The 21,032-nt window shown below is 39.7% G+C and overlaps 2 protein-coding genes across 2 annotated transcripts in view; both read right to left on the bottom strand.

Moving 5' to 3' along the window:
• The window catches only part of LOC130176195 (mucin-5AC-like), a 36,193-nt gene extending 34,648 nt beyond the window's left edge, over positions 1-1,545 (bottom strand). The window contains exons 1-4 of the mRNA XM_056387140.1: positions 1,396-1,545; positions 1,145-1,183; positions 782-1,043; positions 558-672 (exon numbers count right to left, since the gene is read on the bottom strand). Coding sequence (XP_056243115.1) covers positions 558-672; positions 782-1,043; positions 1,145-1,183; positions 1,396-1,474 — 495 coding nt within the window. The 5' untranslated portion in view covers positions 1,475-1,545. The remainder of the gene's footprint in view (positions 1-557; positions 673-781; positions 1,044-1,144; positions 1,184-1,395) is intronic.
• Positions 1,546-3,552: 2,007 nt separating this feature from the next.
• Positions 3,553-20,492, bottom strand: LOC130176026 (mucin-2-like). The gene is made up of 44 exons (XM_056386827.1): positions 20,382-20,492; positions 20,002-20,257; positions 19,793-19,907; positions 19,451-19,538; positions 19,224-19,357; positions 18,903-19,119; positions 18,429-18,554; positions 18,209-18,323; positions 17,971-18,121; positions 17,739-17,852; positions 17,573-17,642; positions 17,304-17,441; positions 16,562-16,726; positions 16,300-16,394; positions 16,087-16,213; positions 15,704-15,959; positions 15,491-15,543; positions 15,289-15,392; positions 14,902-15,053; positions 14,642-14,780; positions 13,999-14,109; positions 13,733-13,912; positions 13,295-13,534; positions 13,041-13,197; positions 12,638-12,766; positions 8,830-12,450; positions 8,554-8,723; positions 7,721-7,895; positions 7,368-7,615; positions 7,012-7,195; positions 6,709-6,919; positions 6,418-6,593; positions 6,216-6,285; positions 5,916-6,016; positions 5,793-5,824; positions 5,528-5,705; positions 5,319-5,423; positions 5,186-5,226; positions 4,937-5,059; positions 4,714-4,812; positions 4,388-4,516; positions 4,262-4,301; positions 4,063-4,186; positions 3,553-3,896 (listed from the first exon to the last, which is right to left on the bottom strand). Exons 1-44 carry the CDS (start codon positions 20,455-20,457, stop codon positions 3,692-3,694), a joined length of 9,540 nt encoding a protein of 3,179 aa, XP_056242802.1. The 5' UTR covers positions 20,458-20,492; the 3' UTR covers positions 3,553-3,691.
• Between the last annotated feature and the right edge of the window lie 540 nt (positions 20,493-21,032).

Here is a 21,032-nt window from a genome sequence, read left to right as displayed (position 1 = left end):
ACACAAGCTTGCGAGAGGTGGCCGCATTTGTGCAAACTGAAATAGCGGGTAATGGACAAATGCAAGGATATCGATAGTTACACCTGCGTGCAATTCAGAGGGGATATTTTGTATCACAAGACACAATAAACCTGTGGAGCTCAGGCGGGCGCGGCGTCTGAGACGCAGACATCCATCCAACGCGCTGTGGCACATGGATTCGTACGATAAGCTGAAGCCGTACGGCATTGCTATCAATGGTGATATTGATGGTTTTAGTCGCTATGTAGTGTGGATGGAGGCTTACAGAACAAACAACGACCGCAAAGTAATAGCAGACTACTTCATCACATCCATTGCGCGCTTGGGAGGAAGCCCGGAGCGACTGCGCGCTGACAGAATACTCCTTCGTAATTAACCATTGAAACAAATCATTGTTATACAGTGTCAAGTGTTTCTATTTTCTTTCTACTCCAAACAGATATTAAAATATTGAATGCTTTTTTTTTTTTGTCAGGGATACATGAAGTCCAGGAAAGAGGGAAACAATATGATTGAGTTAATATGAATTAACATACCCAGAGGGAGTCTTCTTGATTCCACATGATGACCAAACCCAGCTTTGCCTGGATTTTGACATATGAGGCACTTCTTTCAATTGAAATGCCAGCTTGGCTGAATGGTAAAGTGACACTAGAGAGGGCCAAAATAAAATCATCATAGTAATAAGATGTGATATTAAACATTGCTGTAACCAGTAATCAGCTGGTAATGAAAATACACATTATCATAACAGACTCACAGTTTATCATCAACTTTGATGGAAGTGTTGGCTAATTCCACAACAATCCCCTCAAGTTTCATAGTGACCGTCTTGATGGTGATGACCCCATGTATCTCCTGTCGCTGGAGCTGAATATCGAAATCCTCATAGCTGCCTTTACACTGGGATGCGAGGATGTAGTTGCAAGTGAAAGGAAGCTGGAAGAAATCTCCATCGAAAGTCTTGAAATGGTAGTTTCCCCATGTACTGCAGAACTGGTCGTCGTGAGAGTGTCTCACTTCTAGTTTATGAAGAGAAAAGCACTTATTTTGTTGTAGTTTAAATTTTAAATGATGTTTGATTTGTTATCTTTCATCTTAAAAAGAGAAAAAACCCAGTTACCTGTCATCACTGGCATTTTAGTCACTGACTGAACCATGACTTAAAAGAGAAGAAAAACATTTTTACAGTCAGTACACATTATCATACTGTCAGATAAAAGCGGTCTATATTTATATTTGCATTGTCCGGTATGGTCATGGAAAAAAAAAATCCAACAATTTAGGTTGACTGTTTTGAATTTTAGGATATATATTTATAATTGATAGACACATTTAATAAGGTTTTCTTTGTGTCTCATTCAGCAGAAATACCAGTGGTGGCTGCAGGTAGTCCAAGGCAGAGGGTGAACCAAGGTATCACCCATTCAAGTGGCATCCTGGCTGTTCTCATGATCCTTGTGTGGTCCCTGTCCTGAGATGGTCGATGGCTCCTGAAAAGCCAAATGGTACAGCACAACGTCAATGACCTGTAATATACCTTGCTGGATGTTTGCAGTTTAGGAGGAGATATTTCCCTGGAAGCCTTTGTCTCCACAAAGATCACATACGTTTAAGAGATTGCTTGTATGCATCTGTCTGAGTCATAAAGCATCCTATCAACCACTCTTAGGTTCCATAGCACTATTTTCTTTCTTTGGTAAACATTAACGTGTCAGCTAAGCTGTAATTCATTTTCAGACGATGATACTTTGCACTGTATGCCATTTTTAATCCATGTCCTGTTTCTTGAGAAAGCAAGATTAGTATTCATGCATACTTAAACAGGAATCATGTATTTTACTCACTGATCCTTTGCATATATGGTTTGTGCCTCTCTATCTGTTAAGTAAATTAACAATTCACTTGCTCATTCATTGACTAAACATTTGACAAAGACTTAACAGACTTATGAAACAGGTATTGACAGTCTAGCAGTCTAGCATGCCCCTTTTCCCTTACCAGTAGCATTCGCTGCTCTTAGATTAACACTTGAACGCAAAAACTGAACCGCTTTGCCAAATGACTTCAGCTACAAGCTACACATGAGAAAAACTATGTGTTAGATAATAGTAATGCCTTGTTGACTTCTCAGCCACTAGACTGGGGGCTAACTTTAGAGAAGTTTATGCTTTCTGAATGGGACTAACATGACGCCAGGATTTTTTGGAGTCAGGGTCTATTAGACGTCAGTTATATTGCACCTGAATGTGCTTCCACTTTGGCTTTAGCCTCCAGACGTGGTAGTTGCCAACTGGTGAGTGATGCGACACCACTCTTTCAAAAAATATTCCCTCATTTGGTGTTTGGATGGTTATTGAATGGCTGTCTATTGCATCTGTTGAAATCTGGTGAACGTGAAGCTCAAAATATATGATTCACATCATTTTTCATGCTTGTCAAAAGGCCTTCTGTTCCATCTGTGTTGTGTTTCTACGACAGGAACATGTGTACAGTACTCTAACACACTACTTTGTTTAAAACAACTTAGTAACAGTCATCTCAGTGTGTTTGTGAAATGAGGAGTGTTACAAGTTAAATAGTCTTATGTCAATATATATTACATCCTGAACAGTCCTGCCTCTAATCAAAACTCTCTAAGGGGAATTTGGCAAATTGACTGCCCTCCCTGAATCAACACATCACAGGGAAATTGAACTTCCTCATCATACAGCTGTCCAACTGTGTAAGTGATGGGAAGCCATATTTGCCCTTGGAGGAGCTCCCATGTGAGACGCTATTTGAGAACATGCAAAATAACTTCATATTCCGCTTTAGTTTTGAGGAACCCCACAGAAGACAATGGATAAATGAACTTTAGTGAACAGCATTTCAAGTTTTATAAAGCTAAACACTTTTATAAATGCTGGGATGGGAGACTGGTTACGTGATCATCCCAATTAAATTGCATGTCGGCTATGCACAACTGAGTGCTCTGTTTAAACATCATCATTGCTTGGCTTTGCCTCAGTGCAAGGAAGTAAATAGAAAAGCTAAATAAATTTACACTATACTCATCTATTCAATTTGTGTTTAACTTCTTTACTGAAATATTTACACAGTGTTTGTGATAAGTTTATCTGTATTGAATTTGTTATATTAAAAGGATAAGCTCTGGTGATGATTTGCGTTGAGTTTATTCAGACCCAGCAGACGGAGCCCAAGAGACATATGAAAATGTTAGTTCTGTTAGTTCTGTAATGATGTACGGAGGAGGATTCATTCATTCATTCATTATTGAAAAATGGAATTTATCTGTATAGTGTATATATAGTGTTTATTCAGCAGTACCCCACCCCCTTCCTCCCAGACATCTCCCCCAGTATCACTCTCCAGCTTTACTCACTCCTACCTACTCCACCAAACACAGTCAAGATACTTGATTCTGTTGTGTTCTGTTCTATTGTTTTATAGTCACGTTTTATTTGAAACATAACGATAGTATACTAGTAGTAGTAACACAACAAAACAATACAAGAGAACAGACATGAACAGAGTTGCATCTTTTTATTTGATCAGTTGATAAATACTTTTGCTATACTTTCACTAATACAATCAATATATTATGAATAATATGGGAAGAACTTTTACGGCCCACATCCATTAATGTGATGACCGATTTTTTGTTACACTATGGTAAGCTTCGCCTCCTGCGAGAAAGGTGTCCAGCAGCTTTGGTGCATTCTGATTGGTCACAGCCACACTCCTCCACATGGATGTAGGAGTGGGGAACCACGTCTCCATTCGGGCAGTGCAAGTTAACACTACGCCTGCTGAAGCGTGTCTCCTTACAGCAGGAGCAATATTGCTGCATACCTGCTGCTACTTGGGAGTACCTGGAGAAAGAAGAGGTAGGGTAAATGAAAAAATAAAAACCTATGCTAACTACACCTAAACATTTTTTTAACTTTCCAAATTTGAATGGCTTTCTGACTTGGTGCTGTATAAGCTGTATATACTGCTTATACACTGTATATACTGTATGAGCAATCTCATACTTACTTGGTGAAAGTATTGCAGGATCCTTCACAATATGGCATTTCTACCTCCTCATAAGACTCACAGCGCCCTTGCCTAACAATGGTTTTCATGGATAGTAACTTGCAGGCTTTCTCTTTCTCCACACCTTTTCAGAAAAGACATGCAATTAGTTTGTTTTCATATAACCTCTAGCTAAAAATATAGGAAATGTCATACTTACAAGTTGTACAACAGCCATCTGCTGCGGTCTGAATTGTATCCTTAGGAGGAAAATACACAACATCAGCATAATTTGTTTTAATTTATGTCCTCGCAGACATAAACAATCATTGAAAGTGATACTTACAGGTTGGCAGTTGCTCTCATCGAAAGGTGGGCATACAATGTGTGATCTGATTGTTGTTAAAGTCTGACCACTCTTAACACATATGTACTGCTCACATTTACTGTCAGGTGGTGACCAGGTGTCTCCTTTCTGAAGAGCAGAGAGATGGACACACACACACACACACACACACACACACACACACACACACACACACACACACACACACACACACACACACACACACACACACACACACACACAGGTACATAAGCGGGAGTACGCACATCAAAATGCTGAGATTTTAAACATTTACATACACAGAAAAACAGAGATGATAAGCTTACCGACAACAGTTGATTGGTACCATTAACACTGAAGACACAGTGTGTCTGTACACACTTCCCACAGCATTCATCTGCTTCACCTTCCTTATACTCATATCCCTAAGAGAACAGAGAGATTTAAGTTGCTGTGTCCAGTTTTACAAGTTTACCCTTACTCTGAGGAAAAACAAGTTGCATTGTATGTGTAAGTGTTTATGAATATGATGGATGGTTTTACTCTTACCAGTTCACAGTCCACTTGACATTGCTGAAACTCACACCTTATTTTGAATAGACCAGTCTTTGGATCCACCTCATTAGTACAGGTGCAATCTTGACATATAGGCCCAGGAACTGAAGAACCAGGCTTGCAAATAAAGAGGAAATGTGGTCATACTCAGAGTTTGAAGTGCTATAGAAATTATGAATAAAAAAATCTGATATATAAACAAATTATGAGACTACCATCCTCACATTTCCATTTCTTATTTACCTGGTATTCAGTCTCTCTGTGGACACAAACTCTTTTGGGCTCTAGATAAGAATAAGAGAATTGAAATTACCTAAAAATGTAACTGAGATCATCAGGTTTTATATAAGTTGAAGCTATGAATTAATGAGCTCACCACAGGTATGCTCTAGACAGCATTTTCCCTCAGGGACATCAACAACTGGGATATGTCCAACTGGACAGTTCATGTTGTAAACTGGGCAAGTGTTGCTTTGACATTCTGTGGAGATGATAAAACAGTGAGCCATCCTGAAGAATCATTATCAATTTACAGCATCCTGAAAAATCTGGAAGACAAATGTGTATTGATGCTACATGACTTACGGCAAACATAGACAGAACAACAGGGGTCTGACGGATTTGCTTGGTTGACAAGGACAAACCCTGGACTGGTGCAGTTTGCTGCAGGTGGTACTGGGCACACCTTAGGCTTGCAAGTCACAGTCTTGGTGGACTCCTTACAGATGCAGTTTTGGCAATTGTGCTCAAACTTCTCATCAAACTGAAAGAATAAACCACAGTAGTGATTTTATTGTCTCTTGCAACAATACACGTTTGGATGTTAACTGAGCATAAACAAAAGACTCACCTCACGAGGAATGCCCTGAGAATCAAGACATCCTGTAGGAAAAAAATGAACCCTGTAAGGCTTTGTTATTGTTAAAATATGTTCAGCACATTAATAAGACTTGAGGATATACACCATACTCACCACACTTATCAACACATATGCCAGACTCTTTGTTGAACAGTTTCTTTCCATCAGGACAAAAACAACCCTCAGTAGTGAAGTTCAAAGTTGATTCATTTGGACTGCAACATGGAATCATCAGGAAGGAACAGTTGCTTTACATTATTTCTTTCACTTTTCTACAACAGAGTTACTTTAATACAGTGTATCTATCACTATTTTGTTAATAAAAAATATTGATTGCCATGTTCCTATATGCCCCTACTCACAGGAAGTGTGTGAACCGTAAAATTATTACACTCCATTTTTGTTGAAACTTACTCGTCTTCGCAGGTTGGCTGTTCTGCAGGACCACATGGCATGTAAACTTTGTTTGATGGGCAGTCGCTTGCTGTTAGTGAAGAAAAGAACTCAATTGGTTCAAACTGAAAATATGCTAAATGCAACAAATGTAATTAAGTTACCCCTCCTGATTCCACTGGTCCCAATGTTTACAGGAAAATAATAATATGGGGTTGCTTACCACATAGTGTTGTTTGGTTCCTCCAGTGAATGCAAACCCCAGCCTGAGCACAGGCAGCAGCATAAGTCTGCAAACTTGTGCACTCCACTGCTTTGTTGGAAAGATGACAACTATCAAAAACACAACCTTGGTAGAAATGGTCAGGGGAGACAAAGGGATGGCACGCTGCAAAGACACTGTGAAAGTAAAACAAACAATAACTCAAATTAAAATGCTATTGAGTTTTCATTGCAATATGTCAAAGTTATGAGGATGTATGTGAACTGCTACAATGGATTAGTGAATGTCTACCTGCTCTTAAGCAGGCCGCATATATCGCTTGGCGTGCATGAAGTTCCAGTTGGTTCAGGTTCAGGTATTTTGGTGGGCAGCACAGGTGGTATCTTGCAGCTGGGCGGGGAAATGTCTTTTGCAAGCCAATAGTCGGCCATCATTGCACAACTTTTCACCAGCTGGCCTCCAGGCAACATGCAGTCATCTGCTTGGTTGTTGTTGCATGTTCCTGATAATACAGTCACAAAACGGGTTAATATTACAGTCTAACCTCAAACTAGTAATTTATTAATATGGCACTGGAGAGAGGGATGCTCTTACCACAATGGCCCTGCGTGTTTTTGCCAAAGTACTGAAATGGAAGGTTAACGCTAAAGCCAACTAGTCCAAATGTAATGACAACTTTTAGGCGAGGGATCTCCAAAACCAAATTAATGCCAGAATCCATGATCCTAATATCATCTTGTGAATAAGGTAGTTTCAGACGTTTTTCATTTTTCAGTGCCTGCATGGAAAAAAAATACACTAGTGACAAGAAAAAACATAATATACTAAGACAAAAAGATCCATCATCTAAACTGACAGTAATTATATACTCAGTTCAAGTTAATTGTTATTTGTTGGTGAATTTTTCAGAACATACAATAAAACTTTGATATGGCCATGTATTGTTTTACCTCCAATTCAACTGCTCCATTAAGGTTATGGTTGATGAGTCTGATAGCTTGCGATCTGTATGATACAATTATTGATCTTGGACAAGAAACATCTTCAGTGGGATCACAAAAGACATTGTCAATATAAATCTTCAACTGATATTTTGGTGAAATCTCTTCCATCAAAATGTAACTACAGTTTCCTTGATAACTGTAGTACAATCCATCAAATGTGATGTAATGTGGATCTCCCCAGCCTTCACATACACCTGACAAGAAACAACAAAAAAAAGTTCAAAATCTAAAATTGTTTTAAAAGAGAAACATAAGAGTCAATAAATGTGTCATGGATCCTTAACCACAGAATGGCTTACAGTCACAAGCATAATATTGGCAGCAGTAGTGCTCGTCATAAACAAGAACTGGTTTCTTTCCATTGGTACAAGTGATGTTCTCAAGGGGTGGACATTCATAAGGGACTATTTCAATTGTATTGTTCTCAATGCATCTGGCCATGGTGCAGTTGCACAAATAGAAGGTCTCATTTTGCTATTGCAGAGAGAAAAAAAGAGGGTAAAATTAGTGGTATTTTGAAATATTTAGCAAAATATGCAAGTGCAAAAAAGCTTATTTTCTTTAAAAGTGAAAATGTGCTCGTTAAAGGTTCTGTGAAAGAGGTTTTACACAACAATTTAGCAAGACACAAATATTTTCTGGTAAAGATATAGTGGAGTAATTGTGACCTGAGCAGGGAACAAACACACACCTGGCTTTGCTGAGATGGAGAGCCCTACGACTGATTAAAAGGTTCCAGCCTGACAAGGAAACTAGTTCTTCTTGGCTTGGCTTGATAACGTTAGTTAACTCGCTTTTACCGATGTTATGAATTTGTTTGACAAATGTTGCTATCACTTTTTGCCTTAATGCCAATATTGTGCATATTACATCAGTGCTAGCATGGGCGTGAGTGTGTACACAGGGTAACTTTATTCAGTTGTACTTCCTTTTGTGTGTTTACTGACTGCTTTCACTGGGCTTTGTGAGAATTTGCTAAGAACATGAAGGGGGGCAAAGGGTGGCCGACGAAGCATTTGTTTTGGTCTCAGATGCAGGTGGTATAGTGTAACATTTAGTGGCAGTGACAATCATTTACAGAACCTTTAAATGTGCTCTAAGTATATTCGACATGAGATAAGAAGGTTCTTACCACTACGCCCCATTCAGGACAGTTAGGTCCAGGAGGTGTGGTTGTAGGAGTAGATGTAGGCACAGGTGTGGTGCAGATTTCTGTCTTGTTGCGAATCTCACAAGTATTAGAACATATCATTGTGAGACATAAACCTGATCCAAGGTGTTCCCTGTAAAATATTACCTCCCCTAAAGATGAGAAGAAAGACAAATAATACATTAAACAGTCATAAACATTTAAAACAAAAGAGAACAAATTCTGTCAGAGAAATATGTAATTTTTGTTTTTTTTTACCTGGCTTATAATGCTTGCCATTAACTACACAGAAGCATGGTGTAGTAGGAGGTTGGGTTGATGGTGTTGTAGCTTTTGTGGTCGTGCTCGGTTCCTGAGTTGTAGTGGGAGGTTGGGTTGATGGTGTTGTAGATTTTGTGGTTGTGGTTGGTCCTGCAGTTGTGGTGGGAGGTTGGGTTGATGGTGTTGTAGGTTTTGTGGTTGTGGTTGGTCCTGCAGTTGTGGTAGGAGGGGTGGTTGATGAGGTTGTAGATTCTGTGGTTATAGTTGGTCCTTCTGTTGTAGTAGGAGGTTGGGTTGATGGTGTCGTAGATTTTGTGGTTGTGCTTGGCTCCTCAGTTGTAGTGGGAGGTTGGGTTGATGGTGTCGTAGATTTTGTGGTTGTGCTTGGCTCCTCAGTTGTAGTGGGAGGTTGGGTTGATGGTGTTGTAGATTTTGTGGTCGTGGTTGGTCCTGCAGTTGTGGTGGGAGGTTGGGTTGATGGTGTTGTAGATTTTGTGGTCGTGGTTGGTCCTGCAGTTGTGGTGGGAGGTTGGGTTGATGGTGTTGTAGATTTTGTGGTTGTGGTTGGTCCTGCAGTTGTGGTGGGAGGTTGGGTTGATGGTGTCGTAGATTTTGTGGTTGTGCTTGGCTCCTCAGTTGTAGTGGGAGGTTGGGTTGATGGTGTTGTAGATTTTGTGGTTGTGGTTGGCTCCTCAGTTGTAGTGGGAGGTTGGGTTGATGGTGTTGTAGATTTTGTGGTCGTGGTTGGTCCTGCAGTTGTGGTGGGAGGTTGGGTTGATGGTGTTGTAGATTTTATGGTCGTGGTTGGTCCTGCAGTTGTGGTGGGAGGTTCGGTTGATGGTGTTGTAGATTTTGTGGTTGTGGTTGGTCCTGCAGTTGTGGTGGGAGGTTGGGTTGATGGTGTCGTAGATTTTGTGGTTGTGCTTGGCTCCTCAGATGTAGTGGGAGGTTTGGTTGATGATGTTGTAGATTTTGTGGTTGTAGTTGGTCCTGCAGTTGTGGTAGGTGGTTTGGTTGATGAGGTTGTAGATTCTGTTGTTGTGGTTGGTCCTTCAGTTGTAGTGGGAGGTTGGGTTGATGGTGTTGTAGATTTTGTGGTCGTGGTTGGTCCTGCGGTTGTGGTAGGAGGTTTGGTTGATGATGTTGTAGATTCTGTGGTTGTAGTTGGTCCTTCAGTTGTAGTGGGAGGTTGGGTTGATGGTGTTGTAGATTTTGTGGTTGTGCTTGGTACTGTTGTAGTTGGAGGTGTAGTTGATGGAGTTGATGGAGTTGAAGGTGTTGTCGTTCCACATGTCTGTATCTCACAACATACTCTGATCTTATAGTTGAAGCACTTAAATGGACGTGCTGTCTGGTCCTCTTTTCTACATATTAAACCATATCCCACGTCACAAGTAACAACTTGGCCAGTTTCACTCACAAAGTCATTGAAGTCCCTGTCAGGATCATCTGCATATCTACAATCAATTTCTTTGGGTTTTTTGCATATTTCTTTCCCACTGTTTGTGATGTTTTCATATGTTTCCCAGTCACTTTTGTCAGATTTTGGGTTATGGACATCATACCATTCTGACCACTCACACGTTGTAATACATGGAGTAGTGGTAAAAGGAGTAGGCTCCTCAGTTGTAGTGGGAGGTTGGGTTGATGGTGTTGTAGATTTTGTGGTCGTGGTTGGCTCCTCAGTTGTGGTAGGAGGTTGGGTTGATGGTGTTGTAGATTTTGTGGTCGTGGTTGGCTCCTCAGTTGTGGTAGGAGGTTGGGTTGATGGTGTTGTAGATTTTGTGGTTGTGGTTGGTCCTGCAGTTGTAGTGGGAGGTTGGGTTGATGGTGTTGTAGATTTTGTGGTCGTAGTTGGTCCTGCAGTTGTGGTGGGAGGTTGGGTTGATGGTGTTGTAGATTTTGTGGTTGTAGTTGGTCCTGCAGTTGTAGTGGGAGGTTGGGTTGATGGTGTTGTAGATTTTGTGGTCGTGGTTGGTCCTGCAGTTGTGGTGGGAGGTTGGGTTGATGGTGTTGTAGATTTTGTGGTTGTAGTTGGTCCTGCAGTTGTAGTGGGAGGTTGGGTTGATGGTGTTGTAGATTTTGTGGTCGTGGTTGGTCCTGCAGTTGTGGTGGGAGGTTGGGTTGATGGTGTTGTAGATTTTGTGGTCGTGGTTGGTCCTGCAGTTGTGGTGGGAGGTTGGGTTGATGGTGTTGTAGATTTTGTGGTCGTGGTTGGTCCTGCAGTTGTGGTGGGAGGTTGGGTTGATGGTGTTGTAGATTTTGTGGTTGTGCTTGGCTCCTCAGTTGTAGTGGGAGGTTGGGTTGATGAGGTTGTAGATCCTGTGGTTGTAGTTGGTTCTACTGTTGTAGTAGGAGGTTGGGTTGGTGGTGTTGTAGATTTTGTGGTTGTGGTTGTCCCTTCAGTTGTGGTAGGTTTGGTTGGTGGTGTTGTAGAACTCAGCGTACTTATTGTTGTTGGTGCAGTATTTGTGAAAATTTGACTCTGCGTAGATTGAATTGGTGTAGAACCAGTTACTATTGATTCAGTTGTGGAAACAGTAGTTGGTCCTGCAGTTGTAGTGGGAGGTTGGGTTGATGGTGTTGTAGATTCTGTGGTTGTAGTTGGTTCCTCAGTTGTAGTTGTAGGTTCGGTTGAGGGTGTAGTAGATTTTGTGGTTGTGCTTGGTTCCCCAGTTGTAGTCGTAGGTTCGGTTGAGGGTGTAGTAGATTTTGTGGTTGTGCTTGGTTCCTCAGTTGTAGTAGGAGGTTGGGTTGATGGTGTTGTAGATTTTGTGGTTGTGCTTGGTTCCTCAGTTGTAGAAGGAGGTTGGGTTGATGGTGTTGTAGATTTTGTGGTTGTGCTTGGTACTGTTGTAGTTGGAGGTGTTGTTGATGGAGTTGATGGAGTTGAAGGTGTTGTCGTTCCACATGACTGTATCTCACAACATACTCTGATCTTATAGTTGAAGCACTTAAATGGACGTGCTATCTGGTCCTCTTTTCTACATATCAAACCATATCCCACGTCACACGTAACAACTTGGCCAGTTTGACTCACAAAGTCATTGAAGTCCATGTCAGGATCAGCTGCAGATCTACAATCAATTTCTTTGGGTTTGTTGCATATTTCTTTCCCACTGTTTGTGATGTTTTCATATGTTTCCCAGTCACTTTTGTCAGATTTTGGGTTATGGACATCATACCATTCTGACCACTCACACGTTGTAATACATGGAGTAGTAGTGGTAAAAGGAGTAGTTGTTGGTGAGATTGTAGATATTGTGGTTGTGGTTGGTGTTACAGTTGTAGTCGTAGGTTCGGTTGTTGGTCTTGTAGATGTGGTTGGCGGTTCAGTTGTTGTGGTAATATGTGTAGTGGTGGAAGTAGTTGTTTTGGGTGTAGTTGTTGATGCAATTGGTGGGACAGTTGTTGTTGAGCAGGTTTCATTTGTAAATTTCACTGTTGAATTGATGCAGATCCCGTAGTAGCACATTCCCAAGTTATCAGTCACATTGAAAACAACGTCGCCTTCATTATATCTTTTCCCATTGTAAAAGCAACCCCCACATTCTTCCACACATATCTGCTTGTTCTCATCAAATATGGGCGTATCTTCGGGGCATACGGGGTAGCAGCCTGTAAAAATCCCATCACAAAATATTACGTTATCCCATGATGTTGTTTACATTGTTTTTTAGATTTTGGGCAATAAAGCTGGCCAAGTGATCTTTGAAACTCTTTTCTTATTTTGATAAATAAAGTATGCCAAAAATTTTAACTAGCACATTACTCTGAGGTGAGACACTCTGAGTTAACCTCTTACCTTCCAGTTCTGGTATTGGGTTGGTACAAGTTCCCTCTGGATTCAAGCAGGTCTTGTAGCAAGGTGTGTGACATGGGTTGTAGTGCCAACTGCAATTACCTGGGCTGTTGTAATAATCACAAAAGACAGCTAGGAAGAAATGATATAAGGTATGTTAGGCATTTAAATAAAGGAAACATTGATTCAAATAACTAAATTTTTCTCTGTATTAAGTGTCACCAAGTTAACAGGAATTCAAACCTGAACATCACCAAATACATTCTCACAGAACATGTCTTTTCTTTTCTCTAAATCTCTAAATGCAAGGGTCATAAGAACTTTGGGGTCTAACAATAGTCTTGGGCCAGAAAAGGCTGAAATAACTCAGTTTAATGACCAATCGGTAAAATTGCTGTGTACTTACGACAGATTTCTGGAGTTCTCCATGCAACACAGACACCAGCCTCACTACAAGCTTGAGCATAAGCTGCAACAGCTGTGCAGAAACACTCACAGTCTCCTCCAGTGTCACAGGCACATGAGTCTTTCACACAGTTTTCATAAAATGGAAGGTGATCTACCTGTTCAATCATTCAAAATTGATGACAGATGTTTAAAAACATGATCCCAACCATGGAACTTTATATAATGATAAAATAGAAACAAATCTGTTATTACCTTTTGTCGGCAATCTTTGAACGTTTTTCCAGTTATAATGCTACACATCATTTTTGCCCAGTGATGTCGATTGGGATTTGCCACACAAGGGTCACCATTCATTTCCACATCTGGGCAGGTGCTGGACACTTTCCAGCTGTTTGCAAATTCTATAGGATTGCTCACTACCAACTGACCCTGGGTGGTGAAGTCATTCTGGCCATTGCCATCAAAATCTCCACACAGGCCACATACCTCTCCCTGTACAAACAAAAAGAGACAGTTACTTCTTTAAACGGGAACAATATTATATTGAACAAGCATTTTTTTGATGGAAGAAGATGATCTACAAAGACAGCTAGACTACAGAAAACTTGTACACAGTCTCAAAACTTTAGCTCTGAACTCTTAAAATCAGAGATTTCAGTCATCATCACTAAAACAACTACTATGACTCACGCTGTGCCCTGGTTCCAGGTGGATGTAAACTGTTGTTCTGCGATCCCAGATTACTGTCAGACCAATGGCAGATTCTATCACCAGATACAAGCCAGTCGTCCTTATTTTGTACGGAACGTGAGTGCCATGTTCCAGGTCCTCCTCTTCATATTTACCCTTTGATAATTTGATTTCCTTTCGCTGCAATGTTGAGGAGATTTCTGTTACTTTCATTGTTCAATATTTTAAGCCAGAATACAGTATCAGGTGTTGTGATGAGATCTTACCCCCAGTTGGATTCTGACAGTTTTGGAGCATGTGGTGCCCGTTGATCCACATGGTACATTTTCTGTGATAACTCCAAAAGTGTCCTGTGCTGTTTTATTGCCACATTTGTTCTTAAAAGAGAGACATTTATTAAACATTTTGCAGATTTGCATCATAGTACACAGAGACAACTGATCAAATCAACTTTAGCTTGACCTTTACTAGTCTAAAATACTTTAAGATTGCTAAATAATTGTATAAATATTATATCTATGAACTTCTGAGATGGTACCAGACAGAACATAATATGTTGAGCATGTTGGCTGTGTCCAAAATCCCTCCTTGTTTTCTACATAGTGCACTACATTTACTGTCTGCCATTTTATCTGATATTGTAAATGTATCCACTAGTGTATATGGCATGTGCAATACCTTCTGTTAACAATCCCACACTACATTTTATAGATGTCAGTGATGATGAAAATGATGATGATGATGATGATGATGATGATGATGATGTAAATATATAAAATTCAAATTTACTGCTCACTATTAAGTAAAGTACTGAGTGTCCACTATGTAGGGAGTCAGTGTTTAAATAAGAGAGTGATTATGAACACAGTCTGTCATTGGAATGATGTGTGCATGCTTTTTTTTTTTTACCTTGACAGCAATGTAGGCACAATGTCCTTGAAAAGCATATGTTTGCTGATCAAATGTATTGTAGTGACCACTCCCGTAAATAATGCAAGTTCCTTGACACTTTTTCTTTGTGCAATCCCATTTTCCACTTTTGCAGGTACTAGACGCATTAAAAATGGTTAATAGTAACACAGTTCTTTACATACTGCAAATAAGTGAAACACAAGATAATATTTGTTTACCGTGCTATATTATACATATGATAAAAAACAAGGTCATACCAGTTGTTGCACTTGTTGCGAATTACTTTTCCTGGGGCATACAGATGCCCATTATGCTGACATGGACAGTCCTTTTCTTTCACACAGGAACCTTTGCCATCATCAAGGAGGCCACTGGGACACTGACAGCCAGATTCACACTCAGTGGAGGCCTGGAGAGATAGACAGATCACAGGGATTTAAAAAGAAATGCAAACATTAATGATATTGATAAAAAATTACTCTTCAATAATGTCTAGAAACTATTGTAGACACTAGTGTATCTATGCACAGCATGTTACATCTTCAGTGTAACATACTGTCCGCCATTAAATTCAGAAAATAAATATTAGATCTTTTATTTGAGACTGAGAGGCCATCTTGGACACAGCAGTAAAAACAGCTCACACAATCATTGCTGTCCAGATTTAAACAGGTTCGAGCACACTGCACTCCAAGCTCTGCTGTGCCCGCAGTGGAGCAGTTGAAGAACACTTTTGGAGAAGAGCATGCTGTAACCGAAAGAGAAACAGATTCAATACACATATCAACCAAATGACGGTGCTGAGTTAAAAAAACAAATATAAAACATTAAAAAAAAGAAACGTACTTAATGAATGGGTTCTCCAAGAACGACAATGAAGCATTCCATTGGTACACACACTAGAAAAAGGACAAAGATTTAAAATGCAACATAAAGGTACTTAAAAACTTAACATTCGGTTTCTATAAACCTTCATGTGCATCCTTTACAGTTGAACCAAATCTGCTGAAGTCTAGGAAAACTGATTTGAAGTCATGAAATTGGAAACAACTAACTCACCAGTGCTCGTCTTTGATGCTGATGGACTTTCCTGGCCTAATGTACTCTTCATTATGGTAGCATGGACACTTTGCCATGGGGACACAGATGCCCTTTTCATTTAGGTAGAAACCCTCAGAGCAGGAGCAGCCATCCACAGGCAAGAAGTCAGAAGTGCAGCTCTGCTGCTTAGAACCGAGTGATCTACAGGTCAGCTGGCATCTCTGATGCTTGTAAGAGAAGGTCTGGGATGGTGGGCAGCTCTTTGAGTATTTGTCTGTTTTGTGCACAATGTGAGGATAGTCAGTTAATAGTTTATGACTAACTAATGAAAGCGATAATGTTAATCAAACTTTAGAAATCAGCACCTCATTTTACCACAACAGAATGAAAGAAATCCTTACCGCACACATTCTCTCTCCAGTCTTTCAAGAACACTCCCTTTGATGCACAAGCCCGTGCATAAGAGGACAGGACAGCACACAGGCAGGCCTCATTCTTCTCACAGTTACAGCTAGCATAAATACATCGCTGCACAACCGAAAAACAGTTTTAGTGGACTACAGTCCCATCAAAATTTCATTCAATAAAAGACAAACTGAAAGATTTTTCTGTACCTTGTAATACATCTCAGGATCCACCACTGAGCTACATTGTGCAAAGGTACTATTTGGATTTTGCAGCAAGGCGCACCAGTGTTTGGCGTACAACTCTGAGAATGAAGAAACAGCAGCCCTTTTATTTTTCATGTCCTCAACTGTGTTAGACTGTGCACTTCAATATATAAACATACTTAAAGACTGGAACTAAGTGTTTTAAGGCAGAGAATCAATCTAAGAAACACGTTTGTCAACAAAAGAAGTATCCACTACTTTTTACCATTGTCCATACTGAGGGAACAGGGGTCTTCAAGTCTTTCCTCTCTGTCTTCACACGTGACCTTAGACTTCCATGAGTTAGCAAAAGTTACAGCTGTTCCCTCGACGATCCCCTGAGGTGTCTTCATATCATCAGACAGGACCATGTTGTAGTCTCCACATAAACCTGAAGAAACCAAATATTTTAGACATTTAATTTTATTAGAGTATCGGCACTTATACTATTCTTAGGAAAATGGAAAGTGTCAATTACTGTAATGAAATTAGCAAAATGGAGATGTATTATAGGATTTTTTAGGGATTCATTAATTCAGTTAACTTGAATTAAGATGAACATCATGTATTTATCTATTTATATTGTGTTGTATTCAAATTTCCTTCTGGGGAGTTATTAGTTTAATGAATAATAACCATTAAATAAAGAGTTTTACCAAACATTATCATGCACATTTGTGTTCACCAACACGTTTTGACAGTGATTCATTGTTAACTGTGTCAGTCAGTATTGTCACAGACAACTAATTTTATCGTAGCTTCGAGCATTTTTTCAGGTAAATCTGTTGGGTTGGTTTGACATTGTGTGTGGCAAAATTAGTATCCAAATATACAAATAAATTAAGATTATTGTTTTCATCCTCACTACCCATTAGATGGTATAATAATCTATTGGAAATGTATTGTATGTACTGAAATATTTTTGATGATGACTGAATGCTTCGTGTTATGACAAATGTAAAACTTACCACGTGTCTTTGCTCTGTAGCTCTGGTCCAGTCTGACGTAGACTTGCATGAGAGGCACCTGCTGGATCTGAATTTGCAACCCAAAAGTGGTCTGGAGCAAGATGTGAAAGGATGAAGCCTGGAATATGTTGATGTCCCCTTTGGATGAAGAAACATTTTTGTAAGAAACATTACAACAAGAAACAGTAAGATCATTTGCCAAATGTCATAGCATAAATGAAAGAAGACAATAATATGTTCTCTACAGGGTTTCTTATTGTCTGGCCCACCTGAGTGGTAGGGCAAACTGATGGGCTGCGTGTTCTGCTTTACTGTGCCATCTGAAGTGAACATTAATACCTGGAAAAAAAACAGAAATGATCATTTCAATGTTGCAGATATCAGTGTGGAATAATAAATGACTACAATCGTTTTAACTGACAGGTTTGAACTCACATTGTTTCTGTCATTGTTCAGCAGGATTTTAAGGGTTTTCAGACAAGTGTCAAACTCTTGGTTTGCACATGGCACCAACTGGACCATGATGGTAAACTTTGGACTTGCATCATCCTGCAAAATACAGAGCAAAGTGCAATTAAATAGATAGCTTTTTTTTTAATTTTTTTTTTTACATCAATTGATTATATTTGTTCTGCCATTTAATTGTGCAAAGCAATATCTCATTCACCTTGCTTTCCACCTTGGCAAGGGTGTAGTAACAGTCTCCATGGAAGTTGTAGGTTTTCCCATCAAAGGTAGTTACATGTGAGCCCTCTTCAACTGCACATGTAGCAGGTGTTTCAAGGCTCTTACAAACCCATCCACCCTTCAAACATGTACTGAAACATGCCAAATAATTTAATATCAATAACATGAACACAACCCAAATAATACATTCTGTTTACACTATGAAACATTTGACTCACCATTCATCTTGGTCCTGTCGGTAAACCTCACCAGGGTTATAGATTTTTTTGTGGTAGCACTGACATTTAGATTGAGCAATGCATCCTCTGTTAGAAATATCATCAAACACAGTACCTGAAGGAGACGGTTATATGAAAGGGTAATTGTAGGTGAAACAGGAAACTCTCAACACTGTATTATGTAGTAAGAAACACAGGTTCACATGGGAAGATCACTCACCGGGTGGACAGACGCAGCCATCCAATCTGTGGTGCTCACACATTGAACTTGTGCCCTGATTTTTGCAAGTCTCAATGCAAGGGGAACTGCTCTCTTCGTAAACCATGTTGTGTAGGCACTTTTTAGCTGTGAAGATAAGGTACAATTGAAATTAACAGAGGTAGGAAGGGACTCGTTTAATTTTTTTTTTTCCAGAAGTGTAAGAAATTTTATTTACATCAGATCTGGCCTTTCTTTATGCTGTTTTTAAAGGTTTTTTTCTTTTTAAAGAAAAATAAATAAATAATATAATCAATCAGAGCAGCATGAGAAAATGTATAATTTAAAATAATGTTCAGATAGTAACTCAATATCTTTTATTCAATTTAAATTAGTTGTTTTTTACTGAGCTGGTTTCAGTATTGTAATACTCCTTCCACCTCACACCGTTTAAAAAATAAAGGTGATAACGAAGCAGAGAAAAGCAAACATTACCACAGAACTGATGTGTCCTCCAGTTGGGAGGCTGCCCTCCTGCATGCGAACACTCTCGAGAGAACTCAGACAGTGTGCTGCAGACACAGAAGTCATTTGTAGTGTTGGGGCAGCCACACATGTCCTGCACACACGTCTGGATGTAAGGTTCAGGGTCAATCAGTTTGGTGCAGGAGCTCCAGGACTCTGAATGCAACATCTGGTCACAGGTGGTTTGCTAAAAGGGAAAAATAGATGATGGGTGGGAGAACCAAAGTTTGAAATGCTATATGTTGCTACATATCACTATTGTATATATAAATTAGAGGATCATAAACCCACAAACTGCTTGCATGAATCCGGCACACTCCTAGCCTCGCGTGAGTCATCTTCCTCTTCATAGGGGTCTTCACAATCATCGTTTGGAAGGTGGACTTTCTGTTTGGTGCCAAACTCAATTGGGCTAATTTTGCGACCTGCATATAATTACATTCATGGTATTACATACAAGAGGTGCGGTGCATGACTGATGAAATGAGTGTATCCATAAAGTGAATAACCATATATACCATTATGAATGAACTCATTGACTGCAACACCATTGAAGTCTCCACAAAGTCCACAAGTACGATTGGCATAGTCACGATCTAGTTCCACCTGCAACACAGCAAGAGGGTATAACAATCTTTCAAACTAACTTCATAACACTATTAAAATATTGAAACACAAAAAACAGTGTTACAATTCTCTTCTTAAAGTGTGTGAATCATATAAGATGCTTGAAGGAGAGCTGTGTGGATAGATTTCTGCCTGGTGTATCTGAGAGCTCTAATGTTCTTTACATGACACAACAATGTGTTTTGAGCAGACCTGGAGTGTAGAATATAAAATCCATTATCTTAAGTTTTTACCATGACTGAATCACCAAGGTACCACATGACAGTGAGGCCGACTTTGGACTGGAGCTTGATGTAAACAGCATTTCTTTCCACTTGTACCCCTCCTTGATAGAATGGCAATTTGACCCTGGGAAACAAAGAATGTGTGTTTTTTTTAATAACATTATCATGAACACATCAGAAGAGAGAAGCAGAGCTAGTTTCACAGGTCTTTTACTTACAGCTCGTCATTCACATTGACCAGATTCTTGCTGAGGTGGAATGAGAGGTCATTGATGGTGACCACCACATAACTGACTATAGGGTTTCCATCTTCCTCTTTCCTCCTTACGTGCACAGAGAACTCCTGGTAGGTCTCGTGGCAGTCGGAGGCCAGGTTGTACTCACACATACCAGGGAACTGGTATATATCGCCATCAAATGTCTTGAAGTGCCCCCTGCCCCATGTGCTGCAGATGCTGTTGACATGGTTGCGAACTGAGAAAAATAAAAATAAAATAAAAAAGAGAAAAAAAGTATAAAAAGCAGTTTGAGTACATTTATACAGTATGTATAAATTAATCACAACAATCCATTCACAGAGTCCTGAAAAGCATCTTACCCAGTCTGGCTTGAACATCAGTGACAATGGCAACAGACAAAGCAAGGAAACACAGCGACACACGTCTCCACCCCATTGTTGCCACTGTGGGCTTGATGTCACCAAAGGAGGTAATAGTCAGACAGCACTCAATGGCCCTTTATATTCATATTGCATATATTTTGACCCCTCCCATTTTCTTCTTGGTGTTATCCCATAGACAAATATGTGTTGAAAGGATGTCCAAGGCTTATCACATATGTCACAGGTGCCAAATTACATATGAACCTTTGTGTTGTCTTAGGGTAACTCCCTAATTTTTTTTAACTTGAAATTTTACTTAATTTAACTTGAATACTTTTCCTAGAGTGACGCCAACGTTAGAAAAAGTTAAATATTGCCTTTATTCCTATGTAAGCTGTACACCACCAGAGTACAAAAATTGTCTTAGGGTCATTTTTATCCTGGCAGTTAGAATCACAGTCACAGAGTCAGTTACACAGAACCACAGACACACAAGCAATTGAGTTTATGTGTGCTACGGATTGATCTTAGACAGAACTAAAACTTTCTTGTGCAGGTGCAGCATCACTTTTCCACGACCCCATACATGACTCAAGTTCAAACAATTTCAAACACAAAATAAACATTTCTTGAAAGCATTTTAGGAGT

The sequence above is a fragment of the Seriola aureovittata genome, chromosome 10 (assembly GCF_021018895.1).
Source record: "Seriola aureovittata isolate HTS-2021-v1 ecotype China chromosome 10, ASM2101889v1, whole genome shotgun sequence".
NCBI classification, from domain to species: Eukaryota; Metazoa; Chordata; class Actinopteri; order Carangiformes; family Carangidae; genus Seriola; species Seriola aureovittata.
Note: the sequence above shows the minus strand (reverse complement) of the source record. Positions and strands in the feature narration are given on the sequence as shown.